General features: G+C 41.2%; 1 protein-coding gene across 1 annotated transcript in view; it reads right to left on the bottom strand.

Moving 5' to 3' along the window:
* The window catches only part of LMCD1 (LIM and cysteine rich domains 1), a 71,501-nt gene extending 52,775 nt beyond the window's left edge, over positions 1-18,726 (bottom strand). Inside the window, exon 1 of the mRNA XM_042455829.1 lies at positions 18,568-18,726. Coding sequence (XP_042311763.1) covers positions 18,568-18,594 — 27 coding nt within the window. The 5' untranslated portion in view covers positions 18,595-18,726. The remainder of the gene's footprint in view (positions 1-18,567) is intronic.
* Between the last annotated feature and the right edge of the window lie 1,407 nt (positions 18,727-20,133).

Genomic DNA, 20,133 nt, shown 5'->3' with positions numbered 1-20,133 from the left:
GATATTTAAGTGGTTCAGTTACATTCATAAAAACAGCAATAAAGGCACCGGATTAGGACACTTGCCAAATGAAATCTACTGAGCAAAACAAAAGCTCCCCACAAACCAGCCCAATGTGATCAGACTTGCCATTCCTCCAAAGCAAGTCTGGACATTCCTGTAAAGGCTGTGTCTGGTGCTTTATGTGAGCAAAGGAGACCCTTGTCTACAGTTTTCTATCCTTGTTTGAACTTCTGTGTTAAATGGATGCACGTAGTAAGAGTGCTCTCAAGTTTACTCTGAGTCCAAAGTGAAAAGGATGGCAAAACAGTCTTGGTAAAATAACCAGCTCAAAGCTTCACCCATTGCCAGGAAAATAGTTTTCAACATATAATAATATCATTCACTCCTGATTTCCTCATTTTAGCCCAGACTGTGAGGATTCTGTAGAAATAACAGAAAACAGGGACGGACAAACAGGCCAATTCTACTTTTTCCTCACATACACTTTTTTTTAAAATCAGATTTATGGAGGATTTTGAACATTGAGGGATTGATTGCATATCAATATGCAAACCACACAAAATTCTCTCCCACTATCAGCTAAAACAATTATACGGGGGGGGGGGAACATACACACACCATCTTGGAACCCTTTCACAATATAGAGTTATAGCCCCATGGTTCCACTTTAACTGCCATGACTGTATCCAGAGAAATCCTAAAGTTTGTAATTTGGTGATGCACTAGAGCTCTCTGGCTGAGAAGTTTAGATACTCCCTGCCTAAACTGCAAATCCCAGAATTCCACTGGATGGAACCCTGACATTTAAAAAGTAATCATGGTGCTATAATGGTACTGTGAAGGGGTTCTGGTATGCGAGATTTGAAAAGCAGAACAAGAACAATGAATCACTACTTCTGAAATAAATTTTCCAAACATACACACAGGGGATAAAATTGCCAGGAGATAATCAGGTATAGTTTGTTAAAGAGGAACCTTAGAATCTTTGTTTTCCATATGATGCAGATGCAAAGTGTGGATTGCATGTGGTCCACAGGGGTCCACAGATTACACCCAAATTCCAGAATATTTTTTTAAACCAAAATGGCCCAAGAGAGCCTAAAGGAATGCCCCTCAATACCTCCAGAAGGCATTGGGTGGCATTTGGATACTATTTTTGTTTTTTTAGTCTTTGGTGGTGCATGTGGCCCTCCAAGGTGTTCTGGGCTTCCCACAGTTGTCCACTGACTACCCTTTCTATTCAAGAGGATAGATGCACTCCTTGAGCGGTTTACAATGTATAGTACGGCAGGTGCATTTGTTCTGCCTCAGAGGTGGGGGGGGGGAATAATGTCAATAAATATTTTGCCTCTTGCTATTCAGGGTGATTTCACACTCTTTCCAAGCTTCAAGGGTGTTTTTCATAAAGTTCAACCTTGTGTATGTGTATTCAGAACTAGATGTCAAAATCTCAATCCCTTATAGAAACATCTTATTTACACAGCCCATTATTTTCACACATCTGAACTACCAAAAAAATACCACAACAACAGTGGTCGTTCCACATTTCCTGGGGTTAGGGCACAGCAGAAAAAAAATGGAAATTAAAAGAAAAAAACAGTATTTGTTTTACCTGAGAAAACACTTCTAGAAATCTTTAGGTCCTCCAGCACAACTTTATGGTCAGCATTTGCCAGAAGTTGACAAATGACAATAGAATCACACTGGAGGAACTATGAATGCCAACATAAGCGTTTTCTCCAGTAATCTTTAGGTCCTCCAGCACAACTCTATGGTCAACCTCCAGCAGCATTGTATTCTTCAGCGATTCCAATAAAAAATATTAATCTGCAACTCCACAACTTTGGAGGGCTGACTGTAATAACTGTGTTAATTAATCTACAGCAGAAGCCTTAGTTCCCAGAATTTCTTTGCAAATTAAGTGATGAGCCAGAAGCCTTCTAAGGGTGCTCTGACAGGACAATTAAATTCCACGGGTTAAAATCTCGGATTTATTATTTTTCAAAGAGAAAATGTATCTCAGATGTTATAATTGTAAAGTTCACTTTAGGTGGCAACATGATATATTGTTTGTCCAATGTTACAGACAGGGCTCTTGAAAATGGGATTATGCTCTGTAAGAGTTCAAAACATACAACCACAACTCATTCCTTTTTGTTTCACAAACACAGCAGGCTATGCACATGAGTACAGAAATGCTAAACGCAACATTTTCATGGACTCCTCTCATAATTCTAAAGGGAATATAAAAGGAAACGTTAGTAGATTCATATGGTTTCTTGTATGGATCAGATATCAAAAATATACTATCAATTCTGTATTCATCACATCTTCCTTATGACATATACAGGTAAACTTCAGTTAACTAAGCAGATAGGTTCCTAGACATTACATCTTTAACAGAAAATTTGGTACAAGAGGCAGAAAGCATATGGAAAGAACAGAGATAGATTCCTTTACAAAAAAAGAAAAGAAAAGTAGTTCAGCATGTTTCAGCAAATCTTTTATTCAAAACTAACACTATGCAATCTGAAACACTATGAAAAATGAAACAACTAGATCTGGTAAGGCTTTCATAAGCAGTAGTTTTCATAGGTACAGTGCGCCCTTGGCTTACGCAGGGGATCCGTTCCCCCCCCCGCGCGTAAGCCAAATACCGCGCATGCTCAAGTCCCATTCAAGTGAATGAGTTTGTGCATGTGGTGGCGCTGTGGTGCGCACGCACCACAGGCGCTCCTGCACGGCTTTGCGTGTAAGCTCAAAGCCATGTATAACACAGGTGCACTGTAGTAAAAACCTTCTACAGATCACCTGAAGACTTCTTCCAAAATGCATCCAAGAATGACTTTTTCTTTCACAAGCACCTATTTTCTTAAGAATTCCATTTGGTCAAACTTAACAGAACTATCCCTTTTCAATATGCTGGGGTAACTAGCTGGCAAGGCAGCCTTATCCGCTCTCTCCTTTTATCTGTTTTGCTGTTCAGGTATGCTCAGTAAAGAATTTTGGAGGCAATTGCTCTTTACCTTGCCTGCTGTAGGCAGACACACACAGCCACAGTAGGATTGGCTAGAGCAGAATCTTATTCTTTCCCAGATCAAGCTTTCTTACATTGTCTACTGCAAATATGCAGCAGTAATCTGACACTTTCTTCTTCTAGGCATTTTCTGTCATCTTCCCATTGCTGCTAGAAGGTTCCACTAGAATGAGGAAGAAAAATGGGAGGACCAGGTGGATGTAAAGACACTTTGTAAAAAGGAACGTCTTTGTCAGAGGCTTTACAAGCTAAGGTATGTCCATAAATGAGAGGTGAACTGATTTTTGAATTCATGGAAAATACAGATTACTGCTCACTTATGATTTATAGCTACCAGCAAGACACTACTTGAAAACTGGGCAAGTAACACATTTGATCAGGCACTGAGAAACAAACTCAATGATCCAATGCAATCAGAATTATTTGTTGGGGAAAAAATGAAGACTTTTTTTGGGCTGAGGTAGAAAAAAACATTCTAGAAAAGTTTGGAATAGAAACACTTTATTTCAACTACATATAGCACACCCCAATATCTAAGGAAATGAACCCAAGGATAGCTGCCAAATTTCTGCCTCCATCCAATGGGACCAAGATATCACAGTGTAAAGCATCTCAGCAAATATCATGCACTTCCAAGTGCAAATGCTTGGCAGGATTCCTTTATTCAGCAACAGTGTGTGAATGCTTGATAAGAGAAAGAAAAAAACACCCTTCCAGCTTTTAAAAATAGAGCTGCAAGATTTTTTCAGCAACTGGATTTAAAGCTGGTATTTCAAAAACTGGGCCCAGACTCTAAAAAGAAAACAAGATAGTAACACAGGGTAGGTGGTGATTTGCTTGCAGCAAGAATCCAAACATATTCCAAATATAGTAATATACATAACAAAGCAAGTACCAGTATTATCGCCTTATGACGTGGAACCTATTCATCAATCCCAACTAAAATAGACCCACTGTTAAGACATAGGCAAATCTCACTGATTTTATAGGTTTCCTCTAGTTGGAACTAACAACAGGAATCTGTACTTCCTCTCTTTCATTTTAAGAAATAAGAAACCAAGGTGGTCTACAGGAATCATTTTCAACCTCTGGCATTCCAGATATTTTGGACCAAATCCCACAAGTCCTAACCAGCAAGCCCATGATCAAGTATGCTGGGAGACTGAGTCCAAAATATCTGGAAGGCTAAAAGATGAGGGCTAACAGTCTGCAGGGCACATTATGGATCAGAGAGTTCAAAATCTTCTTACCAATAATGATTTATTGGGCATCTTGGACTGCTTAATATTTTTAACAGTCTTACCCAGTGGTGAGGAAACCTAAGGCTTATGGGATCCACTGGCTTGAATCCTAGCATAAGTACTTTTTCCAACACTGTGTAAAGAAGTATCCATAACAAGTGTCAGATACTTCTACTTGCTGTTGCCCAACTGGATACCTTCACCCTCATGTACTCCCATGTCAGCATGCTCATGGAACTTAACACATAAGTATGCTGGTGAAACCTAAAAGCTCCAAATAAGATTTTGGTGTGTTACAGACAGGCCTAAGAGGCGCCATCCTTGCACCGCGATTACGTGCGAGGGGCGGCTCTTCCGGACGCGCCTTGCCCCTCACGCGTAACCGATACGTCAAGATAGCGGCGCCCTATACTGATCCCAACCCGGAAGAGACGTCGTGAGTGCGCGCTTTGGCACTTGCGCCATCTCTTCCAGGTTGCCGGAAGGAGCGCGATTTTCACTCTCCTTTTTTGCAGCGCGGAGGAGTTGCGCGGTTTGGCTGCTGCGGCTCCTCCATGCTGCAACCGGCAGCGGCCTGAGACCGCCCCTTTTGGGCGGTCTGTAACAGGCCTTAGACCACTTTTTTGGTGAGACCCAAGATCTACTTTTGCTGAGTACGAAGGCATGCACTTAGATCTAACCAAGTCCATCCTTTGTGGTGGAAGGGGTATGGACTATATTCAGTATTGTAACTCAAAAGAAATATAATTCACAATACCTCCACACAAACCTAACTGTAGTTACCCCTGATCATTCTTCATTTCAACAGTAGAAATTCGGAGATCTAGGAGTCATTTTGTTGTCACAATTGTTAAATTAATTAGAAACCAAAGAACCCTGCCAGTCTACAGCAAACATTTCAGAGATGCACTACTAGATCAGATCTACTTTTTTCTCGCCCCTGGCCTAATCTTTGTAAAAGGGTAGATGTGAAGTTAATTAATGAAACAGTTGTGGTCCTGGGCATTTCTTCTTTAATAGAAAATCTGGCATCTGAGGCAGAAATAACATAGAAACGAAAGGGATATATTCCTATACAACAAACAACATGTTTTAGCAATTTTTAACATTCAAAATATGCTCACAGTGAAATGAAACACCTTGGTTGGGTAAGCCTTGCATAAATAAAGTCATTTTGAACTTCCTTGAAACCATTTGAAAACTTCTTCCATAAAGCATCCAGGGATTATATATATGCTTTCTTTTCATAGCTTCTACTTTCCTTATTTCTATTTGGGTGGCTAAAACTATAGATCTATGCTGTTTAATATGCTGTTCTCTGTTTCAGGTTCACACAGGCTGAGTAAGAGATTTTTGAGGCACGTGCTGATTACTTTGCCTGTTGCAGAAAGGCACACATGGCTATACGTGGAGAGCTGGAGCAGAATCCACTCTTTCCCAGCTCAAGCTTTGTTGCTTTGTTTACTGCAGACATGCAATTTCAACCCAACACCAAAAGTGAAGCTGAAGGCTTTCATGGCTAGCATCCATTTTTTTTTTGTGGGTTTTTCAGGCTATGTGGCCATGATCTAGAAGAGTTTATTGCTGATGTTTTGCTGGCATCTGTGGCTGGCATCTTCAGAGAATGCTGACCTGGAAGAGAGTGGGTGTATATATGTGTGTGTGTGTGTACGTGTACATACACACACACACACACACACACACACACACGAGTATTTTCAAACAGCATTTTGTGCCCAGGATGGTTTGTAATGTGTTCTGCTACTGCTGATTTTTCTGGCTGATCCAGTCTGCAGTGTCTCTCATGTTTCTTGATTCATGTTTGGACACTGTGTTTGGTAGTCCCTATGTAGACTTGTCTGCAGCTGCATGGTATGCTGTAAACTCCTGCAGCTGTGAGAGGGTCTCTCTGGTCCTTGGCTGAGCGAAGCATTTGTTGGATTTTCTTCATCGGTTTGTAAACCATTTGAAGATTGTGCTTCCTCACCACTTTGCCTATTCTGTCTGTGACTCCTTTGTTGTATGGTAGAAATACCTTCCCTTTTGGTGGTTTCTTGCCATCACTCCTCTGAGTTTTTCTGGGTCTGACAGCCCTTCTGATGTCTGAGCTGGAATAACCATTTGCCTGTAGAGCCCAGTCTAGGTGCTTCAATTCATCTTCCAAGAAACGGGGTTCACAGATACATTTTGCCCGGTCTACCAGTGTTTTGATTGTGCTTCTTTTTTGTCCTGGGTGATGGTTGGAGTTCTTGTACAGGTATCTGTCTGTATGTGTAGGTTTTCTGTATATCGTGTGACCCAAACGTTGGTTCAGTTTGCGGATGACTAGAACATCCAAGAATGGCAGTGTTCCTTCCTTTTCTTCTTCCATAGTGAATTCGATGTTAGGGTGGATGTTGTTCAGATGGTTCAGGAACACAGCCAGGTCTTCTTCTCCATGGCTCCAGATGGTGAAAGTGTCATCCACATATCGGAACCAAGTTGTGGGCTTTTTCGGTGCTGTTTCCAGGGCTTGCTTTTCAAAGTGTTCCATCTAAAAGTTTGCTATCACAGGGCTTATCACAGGGCTTAGAGAGCTTCCCATTGCTATCCCATCTCTCTGTTCGTAGAATCCATTGTCCCACTGGAAATAGCTTGTGGTGAGGCAATGTTCGAACAGGGCTGTGATTCTATGAACAGAGAGATGGGATAACAATGGGAAGCCCTCTAAGCCCTGTGATAGCAAACTTTTACATGGAACACTTGGACAAGTGTATAAAACACTTTTACATGGAACACTTAGACAAGTGATTGGGCAAATGTATAAAAGACTTTGCAAAAAGAAATTTGTCAAAAGCTTTGTTAACAGTTGTCATATACAACTCTGAGGCCTTTGTTAGAGGAAAGCCAAAACCTAAGATCACTATCCACATCGGCAAAGAGCAATTAACAGAGTTCTACATGTAATCAAGACAGGTCCTGGCTCCTGAGATGTTAATACAAGAATGTGGCCAAACAATGCACCATGTAATGGAAGTGTATTCAATGTACCTCCAGTGCTCCCTTCACATGTTATTTTCTATCAAGTGTAAGAAACAGCAGAGATATTGCTTTGAATGGTTTTCACTTAATACCAAACCTTTCCATCTTCAAGAATACAGAGGGCTTGAAATAAACCAAAGTAAATTTATGACTGAGCAGATGGCTGCAGGATTATTGGTACATGGGCTCACTAAACAAAGAAATCAGTGTACAAAAGGGATGGGTTAAATTCTTACACCACAGCTCCCAGTAGCAGTTGTTTTGTTTTGTTGTTGTGTGCCTTCAAGTTTTTCCAATTTATGGTGACCCTACCGTGAGGTTTTTTGGGCAAGATTTGTTCGGAGGGAGTTTTTCATTGCCATCCTCTGAGGCTGAGAAAGTATGACTTGCCCAAGGTCACCCAGTGGGTTTAAATGGCTGAGTCTGGATTCAAACCCTAGTCTCCAGGGTCATAGTCCAACATTCAAACCACTACACAATGCTGGCTCTTTCACCAAGCTAAAATCTGCTACAGAACTATACTAGATACTCCGTTGCTGACTTCACTAGCTGCCTTTCGCATGTATCACTGCTTCTCTCACAGTGGCAGGGCACCATTTTCTGTCTTCACACAAAACCCCATCTGCTAACATCTTTACAGCATTGTGCTAGGGAGAAGGGGGTAGTTTAGGCTTTTTCAAAATAGCTGATGTCTCAACCACATTAGTATTTTATTATCAGTCATAAATATTCCATACTACCAGCATGTAGAACCTTGCTTTTAATTAGGCATCACTAAATTAGGTTATTCTAAACTAATATTTTATGTAATAAAAGCTTAAGGCTATGTTAAACAGTGATGAAATAAAGAAGTTCAGCTGGTACACATCCCCTGTATTAGCAAGAGGGATTTGACTTTATAGAGATGTGCTAGACAGTATGTAGGTCAGCATTTCCCTGAAGTGAGACACAGTAGATCCTGGTAGGGGAACACTGAGACAAACCAAATTAAGATCTCACGTTTGCTTGGCTTTCTTGTAACCTCACAAAACATTGCTGAAAAGATACGTATAGAATGATGAAAACTACCCAACTGGAAATATGAGGTCTACCATTATTCACCAGAAGCTGTTCTGCTCAAGGTAGGAAGGTTGAGGAAGGGAAAAGATCAGCCACACCTAAACATCTGGTTAACAATTCAAGCAGATAGGTATTTTGAAAGATACATGTAATCATGTTCCTGGCTCAAACATGGATTCACAATGTCAAGTCCAACTTACAGTTCCATTGCCCCATTCTACACAGGTTTTTTCTGCCTTTAATAGCTGTACACAAAGATGGAGACTTACCAGGACTGTTTTTCTCACTCCTGCTTCTTCCAAGTGGAGACTGCTCAGCCTTAACAGTAGCGTGCCTTATCAGGGTGTAGTCCATTTCAACCACTCCTACTCAAGCTACCCCTAATTCATGATCATAGTTGGGGCAATTGCTTACTTCTGTGGATTTACTGTTCACTTGAGGTTCCATAAATTAGATTCCTTGGATTTCTTTTGGCTACTCTTGATGAGTATCTCTTCGTCTCCATGCATGTCAAGACATTAGGCTACAGGTACTTGCTTCTTCCACAACCAATAGGAAAACATACTCCAAGATTTGAGCAGAATGGCATCACGTTCTTGTGCCATATCTAGCTCCTGTGTTATGGTCTTTGAGTGCCAAGTGGGGATTTTCAAGTTCCTGGGAATTTCAAGATGTTGGTAAGCAGTTTAGCATTTACTCTTCTGTACTCATTTCCTTTTGCTAGTGGATTTACTTTGTTTTTGTTGGGGTGCAACTTGTTTATCTCCTCCTGCTTTTTCTTGTACTATTTCAAATCTCACATTTTAAACTACCTAGAGAACTTTGGTTATGGACAACCTAAACATATAAATAAATATTAGAAGGTCAGTTCACTGATTTGCTTCATCAGTAGTTGAAAGTTCCATAAACATTTAGTGAACATTCACATATAACAAGCCACCAGGTGTTTCCTAAGAAGTAATTTTCCAGCCACATAGACAAAAACGTATGCAAGAATAAAACCATTCTGTCTGAAAAGCTGGGTGACCATGGCCATGTCACAGCATCTCAGCCTAAGACAAAGGAAAAGGTAAGCTTCTTCTCACTAAATCTTGCTAAGAAAACAGTTTGACATGGTCACCAGAGTCAAATTGAAGGCACATAACAACAAAGACCATTAAAAAGAATCAAGCACTCCCTTCCTGCTGCTTTTGCTTCACACTCAGAATTTAGCCACATCTCCAGCTTTTACCCTGAGAAAGCCATCGGTGAGGTTTTGTTGCACACATACACCAAAGACACCAGTAACGGAATTCCAACCCATATCAAGATCTAATTAGGACCAATGACTCTCATACATCCCATCAGAACTTCCAGGTGTGCACTGCTGGGGAGTGAGGAGGTGGAAAAGGGAGTTACCATTGTGACTGCAGTAGCTGAAAAGGTAAACAGCCACTGCATTAAAAGTTGATTCTACTTTCATCAGAATATGTCTAAGCTTAATTATTACAAGAACCAGTATTGAATTCACAGAGATTGGATAGTGAACTCAAGTGCTCCCCCCCCTCCCATTTGGTTATTATTCTACCTCTTCCTAGCCAATAACCAATAATAGAGCAGAATACTACGCTTTCATTTCTGTTGAGATGTTTTCTGACCTCTGTCTAGAACTATCAAGGAGGTCATAGCACAAGAATTATTTTCTACATCAAGTAAGAGCAATTATGAGACACTGTACCAAATGGCTACAAACACCTACTGAGACGATCGATAAATACGTGTTAACACAAAGAGAACCTGCATACATGTGAAATAAAAAGAGCAATGCTCACTTGCTGACTCTCTCTGACACATACATCCTGTTCTGTGGGGGTGAATGAAGTGTGCTCTTTCGAATGACTCAGCTTTTCTGTGCAACTCCAGTTTGGGATGGAATACTTTGAATATTTAGCTGTTTTGCTGAAACTTAACACTACAAGCAATAAGTAGCCAACATTCCTGTTGAAAAGTGGCAACTCTGCTCCAAGAAAGAGACTTGTACCTTTTTTCTGGGGAACAACACCTACTTGTGACAATTCTGCCTGTGGCAAAAGGAAAGCTGACTTCTTAGAAAATTGAAGGATAGCAGAGGGCACAGAAGCCACAAAAACAGCCTTGGGGAGTTGCACAGGACCCATTATTCACACTTTCTCCATTGCTGATATATTGGTTCCCAGTGACATGGAGAGATCCCTATCAATATGTCCACATGTGTGCATGTGCAATCTCTCCTCAGACTTTCAGATGATTGCAATGGGTCCTACTGCCAAAACCCTGTCCTCTATCATATCTGTTCTTTCTTCCTACCCATCAAGCACGCACAGCACAATTTAATTCTATTCATGTCTACTCTGGAGTAGCTTTGCTGACAATGAAACATAACTCCACATAATATCCTGCTTGGGTTTATATTCCCTCTTATCTCTTGCCTCCAATCCCTCAACAATGACTGCAGCAGCAGCAGCGCACTGCTGGTCTGATGGGAAACCTTCATGCACCACATCTGGTTTACCATTTGGTCTGGCATCACCACTTTGGCTCTGAACAAGAGCATCAAGCAGTGTATCTGCTTGCTGTTCCTCGCCACATTTATCAAAGTGTTTACTTATATTTTCTTGCAACACTGGAATGTTCACATTGCCATGAGCCGAGACAATGTTCTGGTGCATTAACTGAGTACACATATATTTGCTTTCCCAGAAAAATAGCAGGGCATTGATGAAAAACTATTCCAGTATCTTACAGGAGGGTAGATTATTTCACTTTAGAGGTATAGCAAAGGAAGGTATAGGAAGAATTCTATTCAAAATGACTATGGAGACCAGGGGACAGGGAAAGAGAAGTTATGCAAAATTAGCAAGACAAATTTAAAAGCACCCCTCCCCTGGTTCTACAGTTTCCAAGGCCTCTTTCAGACCTGGCACAAAGACCATGTCAAGCTACAGTATCCATATCACAATACTCCATACACAAATTTAGAGACAGGAGCACACACATTCAGAACAATAATTTCATAGCGTAACATTTTGGGAGAAAGGTGCAATATAAATGCAATAAATAAATGAATACCCATATTAATGCCATGTGCTATTCTTTCTGCAGTAATAGTGTATGTTTCTCTGTGAGAGAGAAATAGGGGAGCATTTTAAGCAAAACACACCCTGACACACACAAGTGGTTGTTGTTTTTTTCTTCATAAGTCCTACATTGATGGCTTGCTTCTCAGATCCAGCCCTGCTCAACTATAGGTGCTGCTAAAGGACAGGTTTAGCACCTTGGTGTCCATGATTTCACCATTTTTAATGTTTTCAGTTGTTCTGCTCAAAACAACAACTGTTCAAATTGAAAAACAAAGCAACTAATTTACTTGAAGAAATAATTTGAGAAAGGAATGAAGAAGGTCTCATCATTTCCACTGAAACAATACAGCAGCAAGTTCCTTTTATCACAACTGTTTTGCTTCACATATTTGTCACCTTTAGTTAAAATCAAGCAGTACTTCTCACAGGGCAGGGGGAACCTTGACACAGGGATGTAGCCAGGATTTTAGGAAAGGGGGGGGGTCCAGACTAAGTGCCACCATTATAATGGGGCTTGGGCGTGGCGGCGCAGCAGCACACACCATTCATTTTTCTAATGGAAGGGGGGGTCCGGACCCCAAGAACCCCCCCCCTTGGCTACGTCCCTGCTTGACATTGGCTCAGAAACCCATGTCTTCTGAGTTGTAGTCTATGCAAATGGTAGCTTTCCATTGACTAAGAGGTACTGTTGCCCCATCATTGCCTATAGGACACAAGTTAATATTTTATGTTGGAAATGTTCTATGGATAACCGTTAGGTTGCAACATTTACCTGTGCTCTCCTTCAGAAACCAAACCATATATAGAACTAAAGTAAATAAATAAATGTATACCCAAACTGGGTAGCCATCAATGTTTCTAGACAGCTGAATCCCTTCAAATTCAATTTTGACATTTGATGCTTGGAGGATTCAAAAAGAAAAAATCACATACACTTTTCTTGAAAAAACATGATTTAAATTCAATGGGACAGGATCATATGCTGTTAGTTTACATCTGTTTTTAGCACCAGTGTGTTTCCAATAATGTTCGTAGATGGAAGCTATTAAATTTTCTTAGTTTGAACATAAGGTTCTTCATTTCACATTTAATGCAAGTTCTTCCAGCTTTGAAATGTCTGCCCTACCCATGGCTTCTTCTTTATTCATAATATGCTGCTTAAGGCATCAACAGCAATTAAAGTGAGTGAACGTTCAAAGTTCTATGACTCCACGACAAACCATAATGGTTTCCAGACTCTTTTCATACACTTGCTAAAATTGGCTTGGTGACATTGCCAAGTTGACAATAGTTGACCCCACTCCCAGAAAAGAAAAGAGTTCTTCCCCCACCCAAGAAATTAAGTAGTCATCTACCACACTGATGCTTGGCCTAGGCATGTGTTCAGCATTATGGTGCTATTCCAAGAAACTGGCTAATTCTAGGTCTTCATTTTCATTAAGCAACAATATTTCTTTTCTGACATTAAAGGCTGCTTGGTTCTTTGTGAGTGCTGCTCCAAGCTCCTGTTCAGGTGACTTGGAATGTCATGCCAATGCAGTAAAAGCCAACTACGGTGCTTGCATTCCTTATTCAAAGACATTTGTGTGTGTGGTGGTGGTGGTGATGGTAATACAATTGGTCCTCTGTATTCTCATTCAACCTCCCATGGCTTGAAAACATCTAAAAGAAATATCAATTCCAAAAAGCAAATCTTGAATTTGCCATTTGACATAAGAGACACCATTTTACTGAGCTATTGTATTTAAAGGGACTTGAGCATCCACAGATTTTGGTATCCACAGGGGTCCTGGAACCAAATCCCAGCAGATACCACATGCCCACTATATGCAGCTTTCAGGCCCTTTTGGGTATGGGCTCATCCTCCAACCAGCTTCCAATCTTGAATTCTTCAGGAGGCTGGGAGGAAATTTGTGGACTATGTCTTCCTCAGAGACAAGTTAGGTTTCCTAATCCCTTAGTTTAATTTCCACAGAGAACTAGGCAAAAAAGAACTAATAGTTAGCTAGATAAGCAGGCTACAGAGTTGCACAGGGAAACTTGAATCCCATTGTGGGAGAAAGGTGGGATAGAAATCTGGAAATAAATAAATAAAATAAATTGTATGCACCCATGAAGTTATGCTGGCACAGGATGAAAAAAAAATCATTAGCTCATACTATGGAATGGAGCCCTAAGTAAATTATATTATTCTTGCAATGCTATAATGGACCACAAGTTAAAGCTAGTGAGAAGACATTCCTGTTGGAGAATTTTAGAGTGTGAAGCATGTGGATTGAACAACACAGGTTGCATGTTGAAGTGGGTTGATACCTGATAAAGATCATCCTGATTTAAGTGATGAACACAGCCATGGAGGAAGCAAAGAATTCAAGAATATATTCTGAACTGTAGTCGAGGAAAACATGGCAGAGAAAAATACTGTGGGTCTTTGGTATTCCCTGGAATTCCAGGACCCCCCTCCCCCCACTGGATAACAAAATCTGTGGATACTCAAGACTCATTATATACAATGGCATAGTAAAATGGTTCCTTTATATAAAGGGGAAGAATCGAGGTATGCCTTTTGGGTTTTTTTAAAATTTAAAACCATGGATTGTTGGACCCATGGATGCAGAATCCATGGATATGGAGGACCAGCTGCAAATGAATAGAGTCTTCACAGAAAGAACTATATGAGCCAGTGAAAAAAAAGACTTAAAAATTTCAAGAGTTGCCAAGTTAAGAGATGTTCAGGTGTTACAAATACTGCTGAGGTCAAGTGGAATATTTTGATTAAAGAGCCAGCCACCTTTGGCCAAGTTTCCTTGTGATGTCTGCTGGAGTAAAACAGATCCCATATTAAACTAAGCTGAAAACAAATGGAAGAAAATATATTTGATGAGAGAGGGGAAAGGAGCTGTAATGAACCCACTGTTCTGAATTTACACAATAGCAATAGAATTTATATTTCTACACAGCTTAATAGTAAACTCAGCACTCTCTAAGTAGTTCACAATCTGTAAGCCAATTGCCCCCAACATGGAGGATACTCATTTTACCAACCTATGAAAGGATGGAAGGCTGAGTCAACCTTGGAGCCCTGGGTTCAAACTCACAAACCTGTGGCTGAAGTACCGGCATTTAACCACTGTGCTACCAGGGCTCCATTATACACATTTGTTGCTAGATTGGTGGATGCAATTGTGGAATGGATGTTGCAACATAAATATGTTGATGCTGGTTGATACAAGATCAGGTTTAGAATTCTGCATGCCTTGTTTATGGGCCTGAATGTCTCATGCTCCTCATTCCATTGTGATACAGTTCGAGTTATTTTCAGCCTACGTAAATAGCTTCCTTACTACACTCTTTTCCAATTACCCTTTGTTAAAAAGAACAACAAGTGATGTTTGGGTAGAATCTATCCCCCAATTCCCAGTTACCTAGTTGTAAGACCAATGCATACTTTAAAATGTAAGTGAGAAGCAACAACCTGCATCTTTGGGCACTGAAAACGAGTAAGAGAGCACAGTCCAGTAATTGAAACTACAGTGTGCCAATCACAACTGTGGGCTTGCCACCTGCAGATCTGAGCATCCATGGATGGCAAGCCCCATTGACTTCAATGGCCATGCGGGCACACAGACGTTGCCATTGAATACCATGGGACTTGAAGTCCCACGGTTTTTGCATCTGTGAGATAGTGGTGCTCTAGAACAGAATCCCCATGAAAAGAAGGGCCCACTCTATTTGATTTCTGAGGATGAGAGTAGGGAACTGATGTGTTCAGTCTTCACACTATAGACAAGTGAACTACAGATAGTATTGCAAGACAGAGAGAACACTGTTCTCTACCCTGTCACAGCTGAATAATAACCAATACTTTTATCATAGTAGCTAAGAAACTGTCAATGTGTTAGCCCACATCTGGCACCTAAAAAGAAAGTATTCAGACTTTTCTCTCTAGGCCTTGTTTCAAGGAAGGCTCCCAGAATTTCTTCATTTCTTGGCAAGATTTGTTCAGAGGTTTGTCATTGCCTTCGCATGAGGCTGAGAGCTTGTGATTCGCCCAAGGTCATCCAGTGGGTTTCATGGCTGAATGGGGAATTGAACCCTGATCTCTAGAGTTGTAGTCCAGCACTCAAAACCACTACACCACACTGGCTTTCTTTTGAACTAGTACTACCATGATCATGGGCCAGAACAGACTGGCTTGAAAAGCTGGCTTCCGCATGGGATTTAGATGCCACACACCACCAAGAAAGCCAGAAGCTGCCCTGGCTAACCAGGCGTAGTAAGACACACTGGGGGCATGGTGTTTACACACCACAAACCACTGAAGCATATGGAAGCAGGGCTGTGCGTAGCTAGGCTGGGGCACGGCCCCCAGCCAAAGGAGGCCACAAATGGTAAGTGTGCTAAGATGGCACCCGCAGCACATGGTAGGACTCGGGAACATGCAAATGCTCCACCCTACCGAGCCCTACTTTCTACCCCAGAGCCAATGAAGACCTAGCTATGGGCCTGTGTGGAAACTGGCTTCAGGCTGCATTGAGGCTGCCTAAGATGGCCCTTTACCAGCTCAAACAGGAGCAGATTTTTTCAGCTCCTATTTGGGCTGGCTCTGGGACAGATTTGGGCCATGGCATATGTTGCCATGGCTTTGAAGCAAACAGCTCTGGGGCAGCCCCAATCCACCCTTTTGTGGCAGTCTGTTCCGGCCCCCAATCTTCAGTTCCACACTGGTGTCTGAACACCCAGCAATAGCATTTCAGTGACCAACCTACATTTGCTCAACGCTTCTACAGCATGCCCTTATACAAACAAAGCTTACACGAAGAAAGCTTCAGATCTATACGTTGAACTCTATAGTGTTTACTTAGAAATTAGGCCAACCAATTTCTGTGGGAAGGCAATGCTCAATTAGTACACATTGTACTGATATTCTACACTCCCTTTATTGTTGCTGCACACCTTCAAGTCTTTTCAAACTTCTGGTGACCCTATCATAGGGAAACCTATCACAGGATCTTCTTGGCAAGCTTTGGTCATAATGGATTTGTTATTACCTTCCTCTGAGGCTGAGTGTGACTGGCTCAGTGGAGATTTGAACCCCCAACTCCATAGTCAAATGTTCAAACCACTTTACCACACTGGCTCTCATTCTTTTTATAAGACTAGCTTTATGTGGCTAACTTTCTCCCTTCACTGGGAGTAAGGCCCAATAAACACTGCAATTTTACTGTGTTGAAGATGGTACAGTATATGAATTTATTTTCAGAAATATGGTTCAAAAGATTCAAAAAGCTGAGCTCCAGTGGGAACTGAAATGAGCTTGTTTTGCATGGGTGGGCTTTTCTCTCTCTTTTGGGTATGATTCTCAATGTTACTACTTGAAGGATTATAAAGCTACTTTCCACATGGTTTGTTCTATGTTCAAGCGGCTAGAGCAATTGAAATGCCTCTCCTTTTTACTAGTATGACCTGTAATATTGAGCTCATTCTATACATACACTGAGAGGCTGGGCACCAGGCCAGGTCATTAATCTACAGAATAAATGGTCAAATTTTACAACTTTATGTTTTGTGTCTACTGCTTTCTGGTATAGGATACAATTTAAGCACACGTGGGCTAGCAGGAAAAGAAAGAGAAATATACACAAGCTAAAGAGAAGTATGGCAGTTAAAGCCAAGGTACTACAGGTTGAGTTTCCCTGATCTGAAATGCCTGGGAACAGAGGTCTTTGGGATTTTTTATTTTATTTTGGAATACTTGTATTTTTCCTATACATACATAATGAGACATCTTGGAGATGGGAACCAATTCTAAACACACAAAAATACACTTCACATACACCCTATACACACAGAATGAATGTAATTTCATACAACATTTTCAACAATTTTGTCCAAGGGTTTTGTTTTTTTACTATTTCAGTTTTTGGAATTCTGGATAAGAGAGACTCGGCCTGTATAATGTGTGCCATTCATTTCCAAGATTAAAAACCAAGCCAGTAGTACAACAAGTTCCAACAGAGTTCTCCATATCCCATCAGCGACAAGCAAACATTTGCTAACTGAAAGGCTCGATCAATGAAGCCATTCATCTATCCCACCAGCACTTAAAAATGTTAACCTGTGGATGCATTACTCAGAAATAATTCTCACTGAGCACAATTAGTTTTACCCCAGAGTTATGAGCATATATCCATATTGAGGCAGGACTTGTGTGGCCCTCCAGATGTTGCTAAACTACAGTTCTCAGCAGCCCTGTCCAACAAAGCCAATTATGAAAAATGTTGGGAAATGCATTAAAATAACATTTTAGCCCCTGTTCTGCCTCTCTCCCGGCTGTACTGATGCATAATAATAATAATACAGTGGGTCCTTGTTATCTACTGGGGTTTGGTTCCAGGATCTTCTGCGGATAACAAAATCCGTGGATGCTCAAGTCCCGTCATTCAATCCAAAGGCATAACAAAATGGTGTCTCATATAAAATGGAAAATCAAGGTTTGCTATTTGAAATGTATGCTTTTTCTGAGTACAGCAAGTCCTTATTATCCACTGGGGTTTGGTTCCAGGATCCTCCATGGATAACAAAACCCATGGGTGCTCAAATCCCATTAAATATAATGGCAAAGCAAAAGGGTGTCCCTTATATGAAATGGAAAACCAAGGTTTGTTATTTGGAATTCATAATTTTTGGGGGAATACTTTCAATCTGTGGATGCTTGAATCCCTGGATTAAAAAACCTGTGGATAGGGAGGGCTAATAATAATAACAGTGACCCACACCTCTGAGACAAGGGACTGCAGTCTTCATTTTCCAGAGGAACTGGAAGGCACAAGGACACAAGGGACAGGTCCAAAACACACTCCAGAAATAACTCAGTTGGAGACCTCTTGAACTGCCCTGGCTCAGTGCTAGGGACTCATGGAAAGTGGCAGTTTTGTGGGACATTATTCAGCCTTCTCTATCAGAGAGCTCTGGTGCCACCACAAAGTCCAGTTCCCAGCATTGCTTAGCACTGAGCCAGGCCAGTTAAAGTGTGTTTTGGACCTACCTGCAACATTGCTGCTCAAAGAGAAAGAAAAGGAAGGGGAAAAGGAAGGGGGTGGCTCACCTTTTGAATGCCTGAACTCAGATCCATTCTCCAGCTGGTCTTTTTCCAGCCTGCCGGGGTTTAAAAGTGGCCTGGTGACAGCTGCCACTTGGGGCAAAGCTAGCAGAGAGGCTTCTCTTTTGGCAAAGGGATGGCAATATCTGCAAACAACGCCTCCTTCTCCTCTTTGAATGCCAGCCTTGCAAATGAAGTCCCTTTAATCAGAGCCCAGGACTCCCTCTCAAAGCCCTCCGGCCAATCAGGCGATAGAGTCAAACTTTTACAGCCAATGGGAAGCGAGGCATTCTCTTCAAGGTCGGAGGGGTGTGAATGGAGGGCACGCCTCCTTCCAGCTGTGGCACATCTGCTTCCTAATGCAGGAGTCAGGCAGAGGCTGGGCTCTCTGCTGCTCTGACTCTTTGTGCATCAGTTTTTTCCACCCCTTTTAAAGGATGGCAGGGAAAGGAGCTCCAGGGAGGCAGCCAGTTCATTCACACAAAGAGGAAATGAGTGAGATGGGGGGGAACCCGAAGTTATTCTTAGCTCTTGAAACTACAAAATAAAGTCTGATCTCAGTCTCTCTGTCAGGGCTGGACTGAAAGGATCACTCAATGAAACAATTCAATTCTCTCACCAGCACTTAATGCCATCCTAGAGATTGGTGTTGTATATGTGCACACACATGCATTAAGTCATATATATATATATATATATATATACACACACACACACACACACACACACACACCTAAGGCAACTCTATCCTGGGTTTTTCTTGGCATGTTCCCCCCCCACCCCCGTTTGTTTACTGGTAAAAACTATTAGCCATCATGATTCAGTCTAATGAAGTCAAAATACAAAGTGATCAACTGAAATAGCAGAATGAAGTTGAAGGTTTTCACAGCTGGCATCCATAGTGTTTTTGTCATTTTTTTCGAACTATGTGGCCATGTTCTGGAAGAGTTTATTCCTGATGTTTTGCCATCAGCTGTGGCTGGCATCTTCAGAGAATACAATACAATAACATTATTATCTTCCTTCCTGGCAGGGGGTTGGACTGGATGGCCGTTGTGGTCTCTTCCTACTCTAGGAGTCTAATACATTTAAGACAGGATACAGGTAACAAGCAAGTGATCCAAAAATGTACAAATGCAAAAATATAAAATCACTATTAATATGCACTGAATTAAACACCCCCTCAATCGGCTAACATGTATCTTTGCCACCTCTGTGGAATTCTTAGAAATGATTTTGAGGCCTAGATCTTAACTTCTTTGTGGCCAAGGTTGGTTCAGAGGAACTTTGGGGGTCAGAGCATAATAATAATAATAATAATAATAATAATAATAATAACAACTGCCAAAAGCCAGCATGATGTTGTGGTTTAAGCACAGGACTAAGACCACGGAGACCAGTGTTTAAATCTCTACTCAGACATGGAAACCCACTTGGTGATCTTGGGCAAGTCACACACACTCAGAGTGTATCCACATGGTGGAAATAAACTAGTTTGGCCCCACTTTATCTACCATGAGACTATCGTACAGAATCCTGGGATTTGTAATTTTGTGAGAGCCAAAGCTTTCT

The sequence above is a fragment of the Sceloporus undulatus genome, chromosome 2 (assembly GCF_019175285.1).
Source record: "Sceloporus undulatus isolate JIND9_A2432 ecotype Alabama chromosome 2, SceUnd_v1.1, whole genome shotgun sequence".
Classification (NCBI taxonomy): domain Eukaryota; kingdom Metazoa; phylum Chordata; class Lepidosauria; order Squamata; family Phrynosomatidae; genus Sceloporus; species Sceloporus undulatus.
Note: the sequence above shows the minus strand (reverse complement) of the source record. Positions and strands in the feature narration are given on the sequence as shown.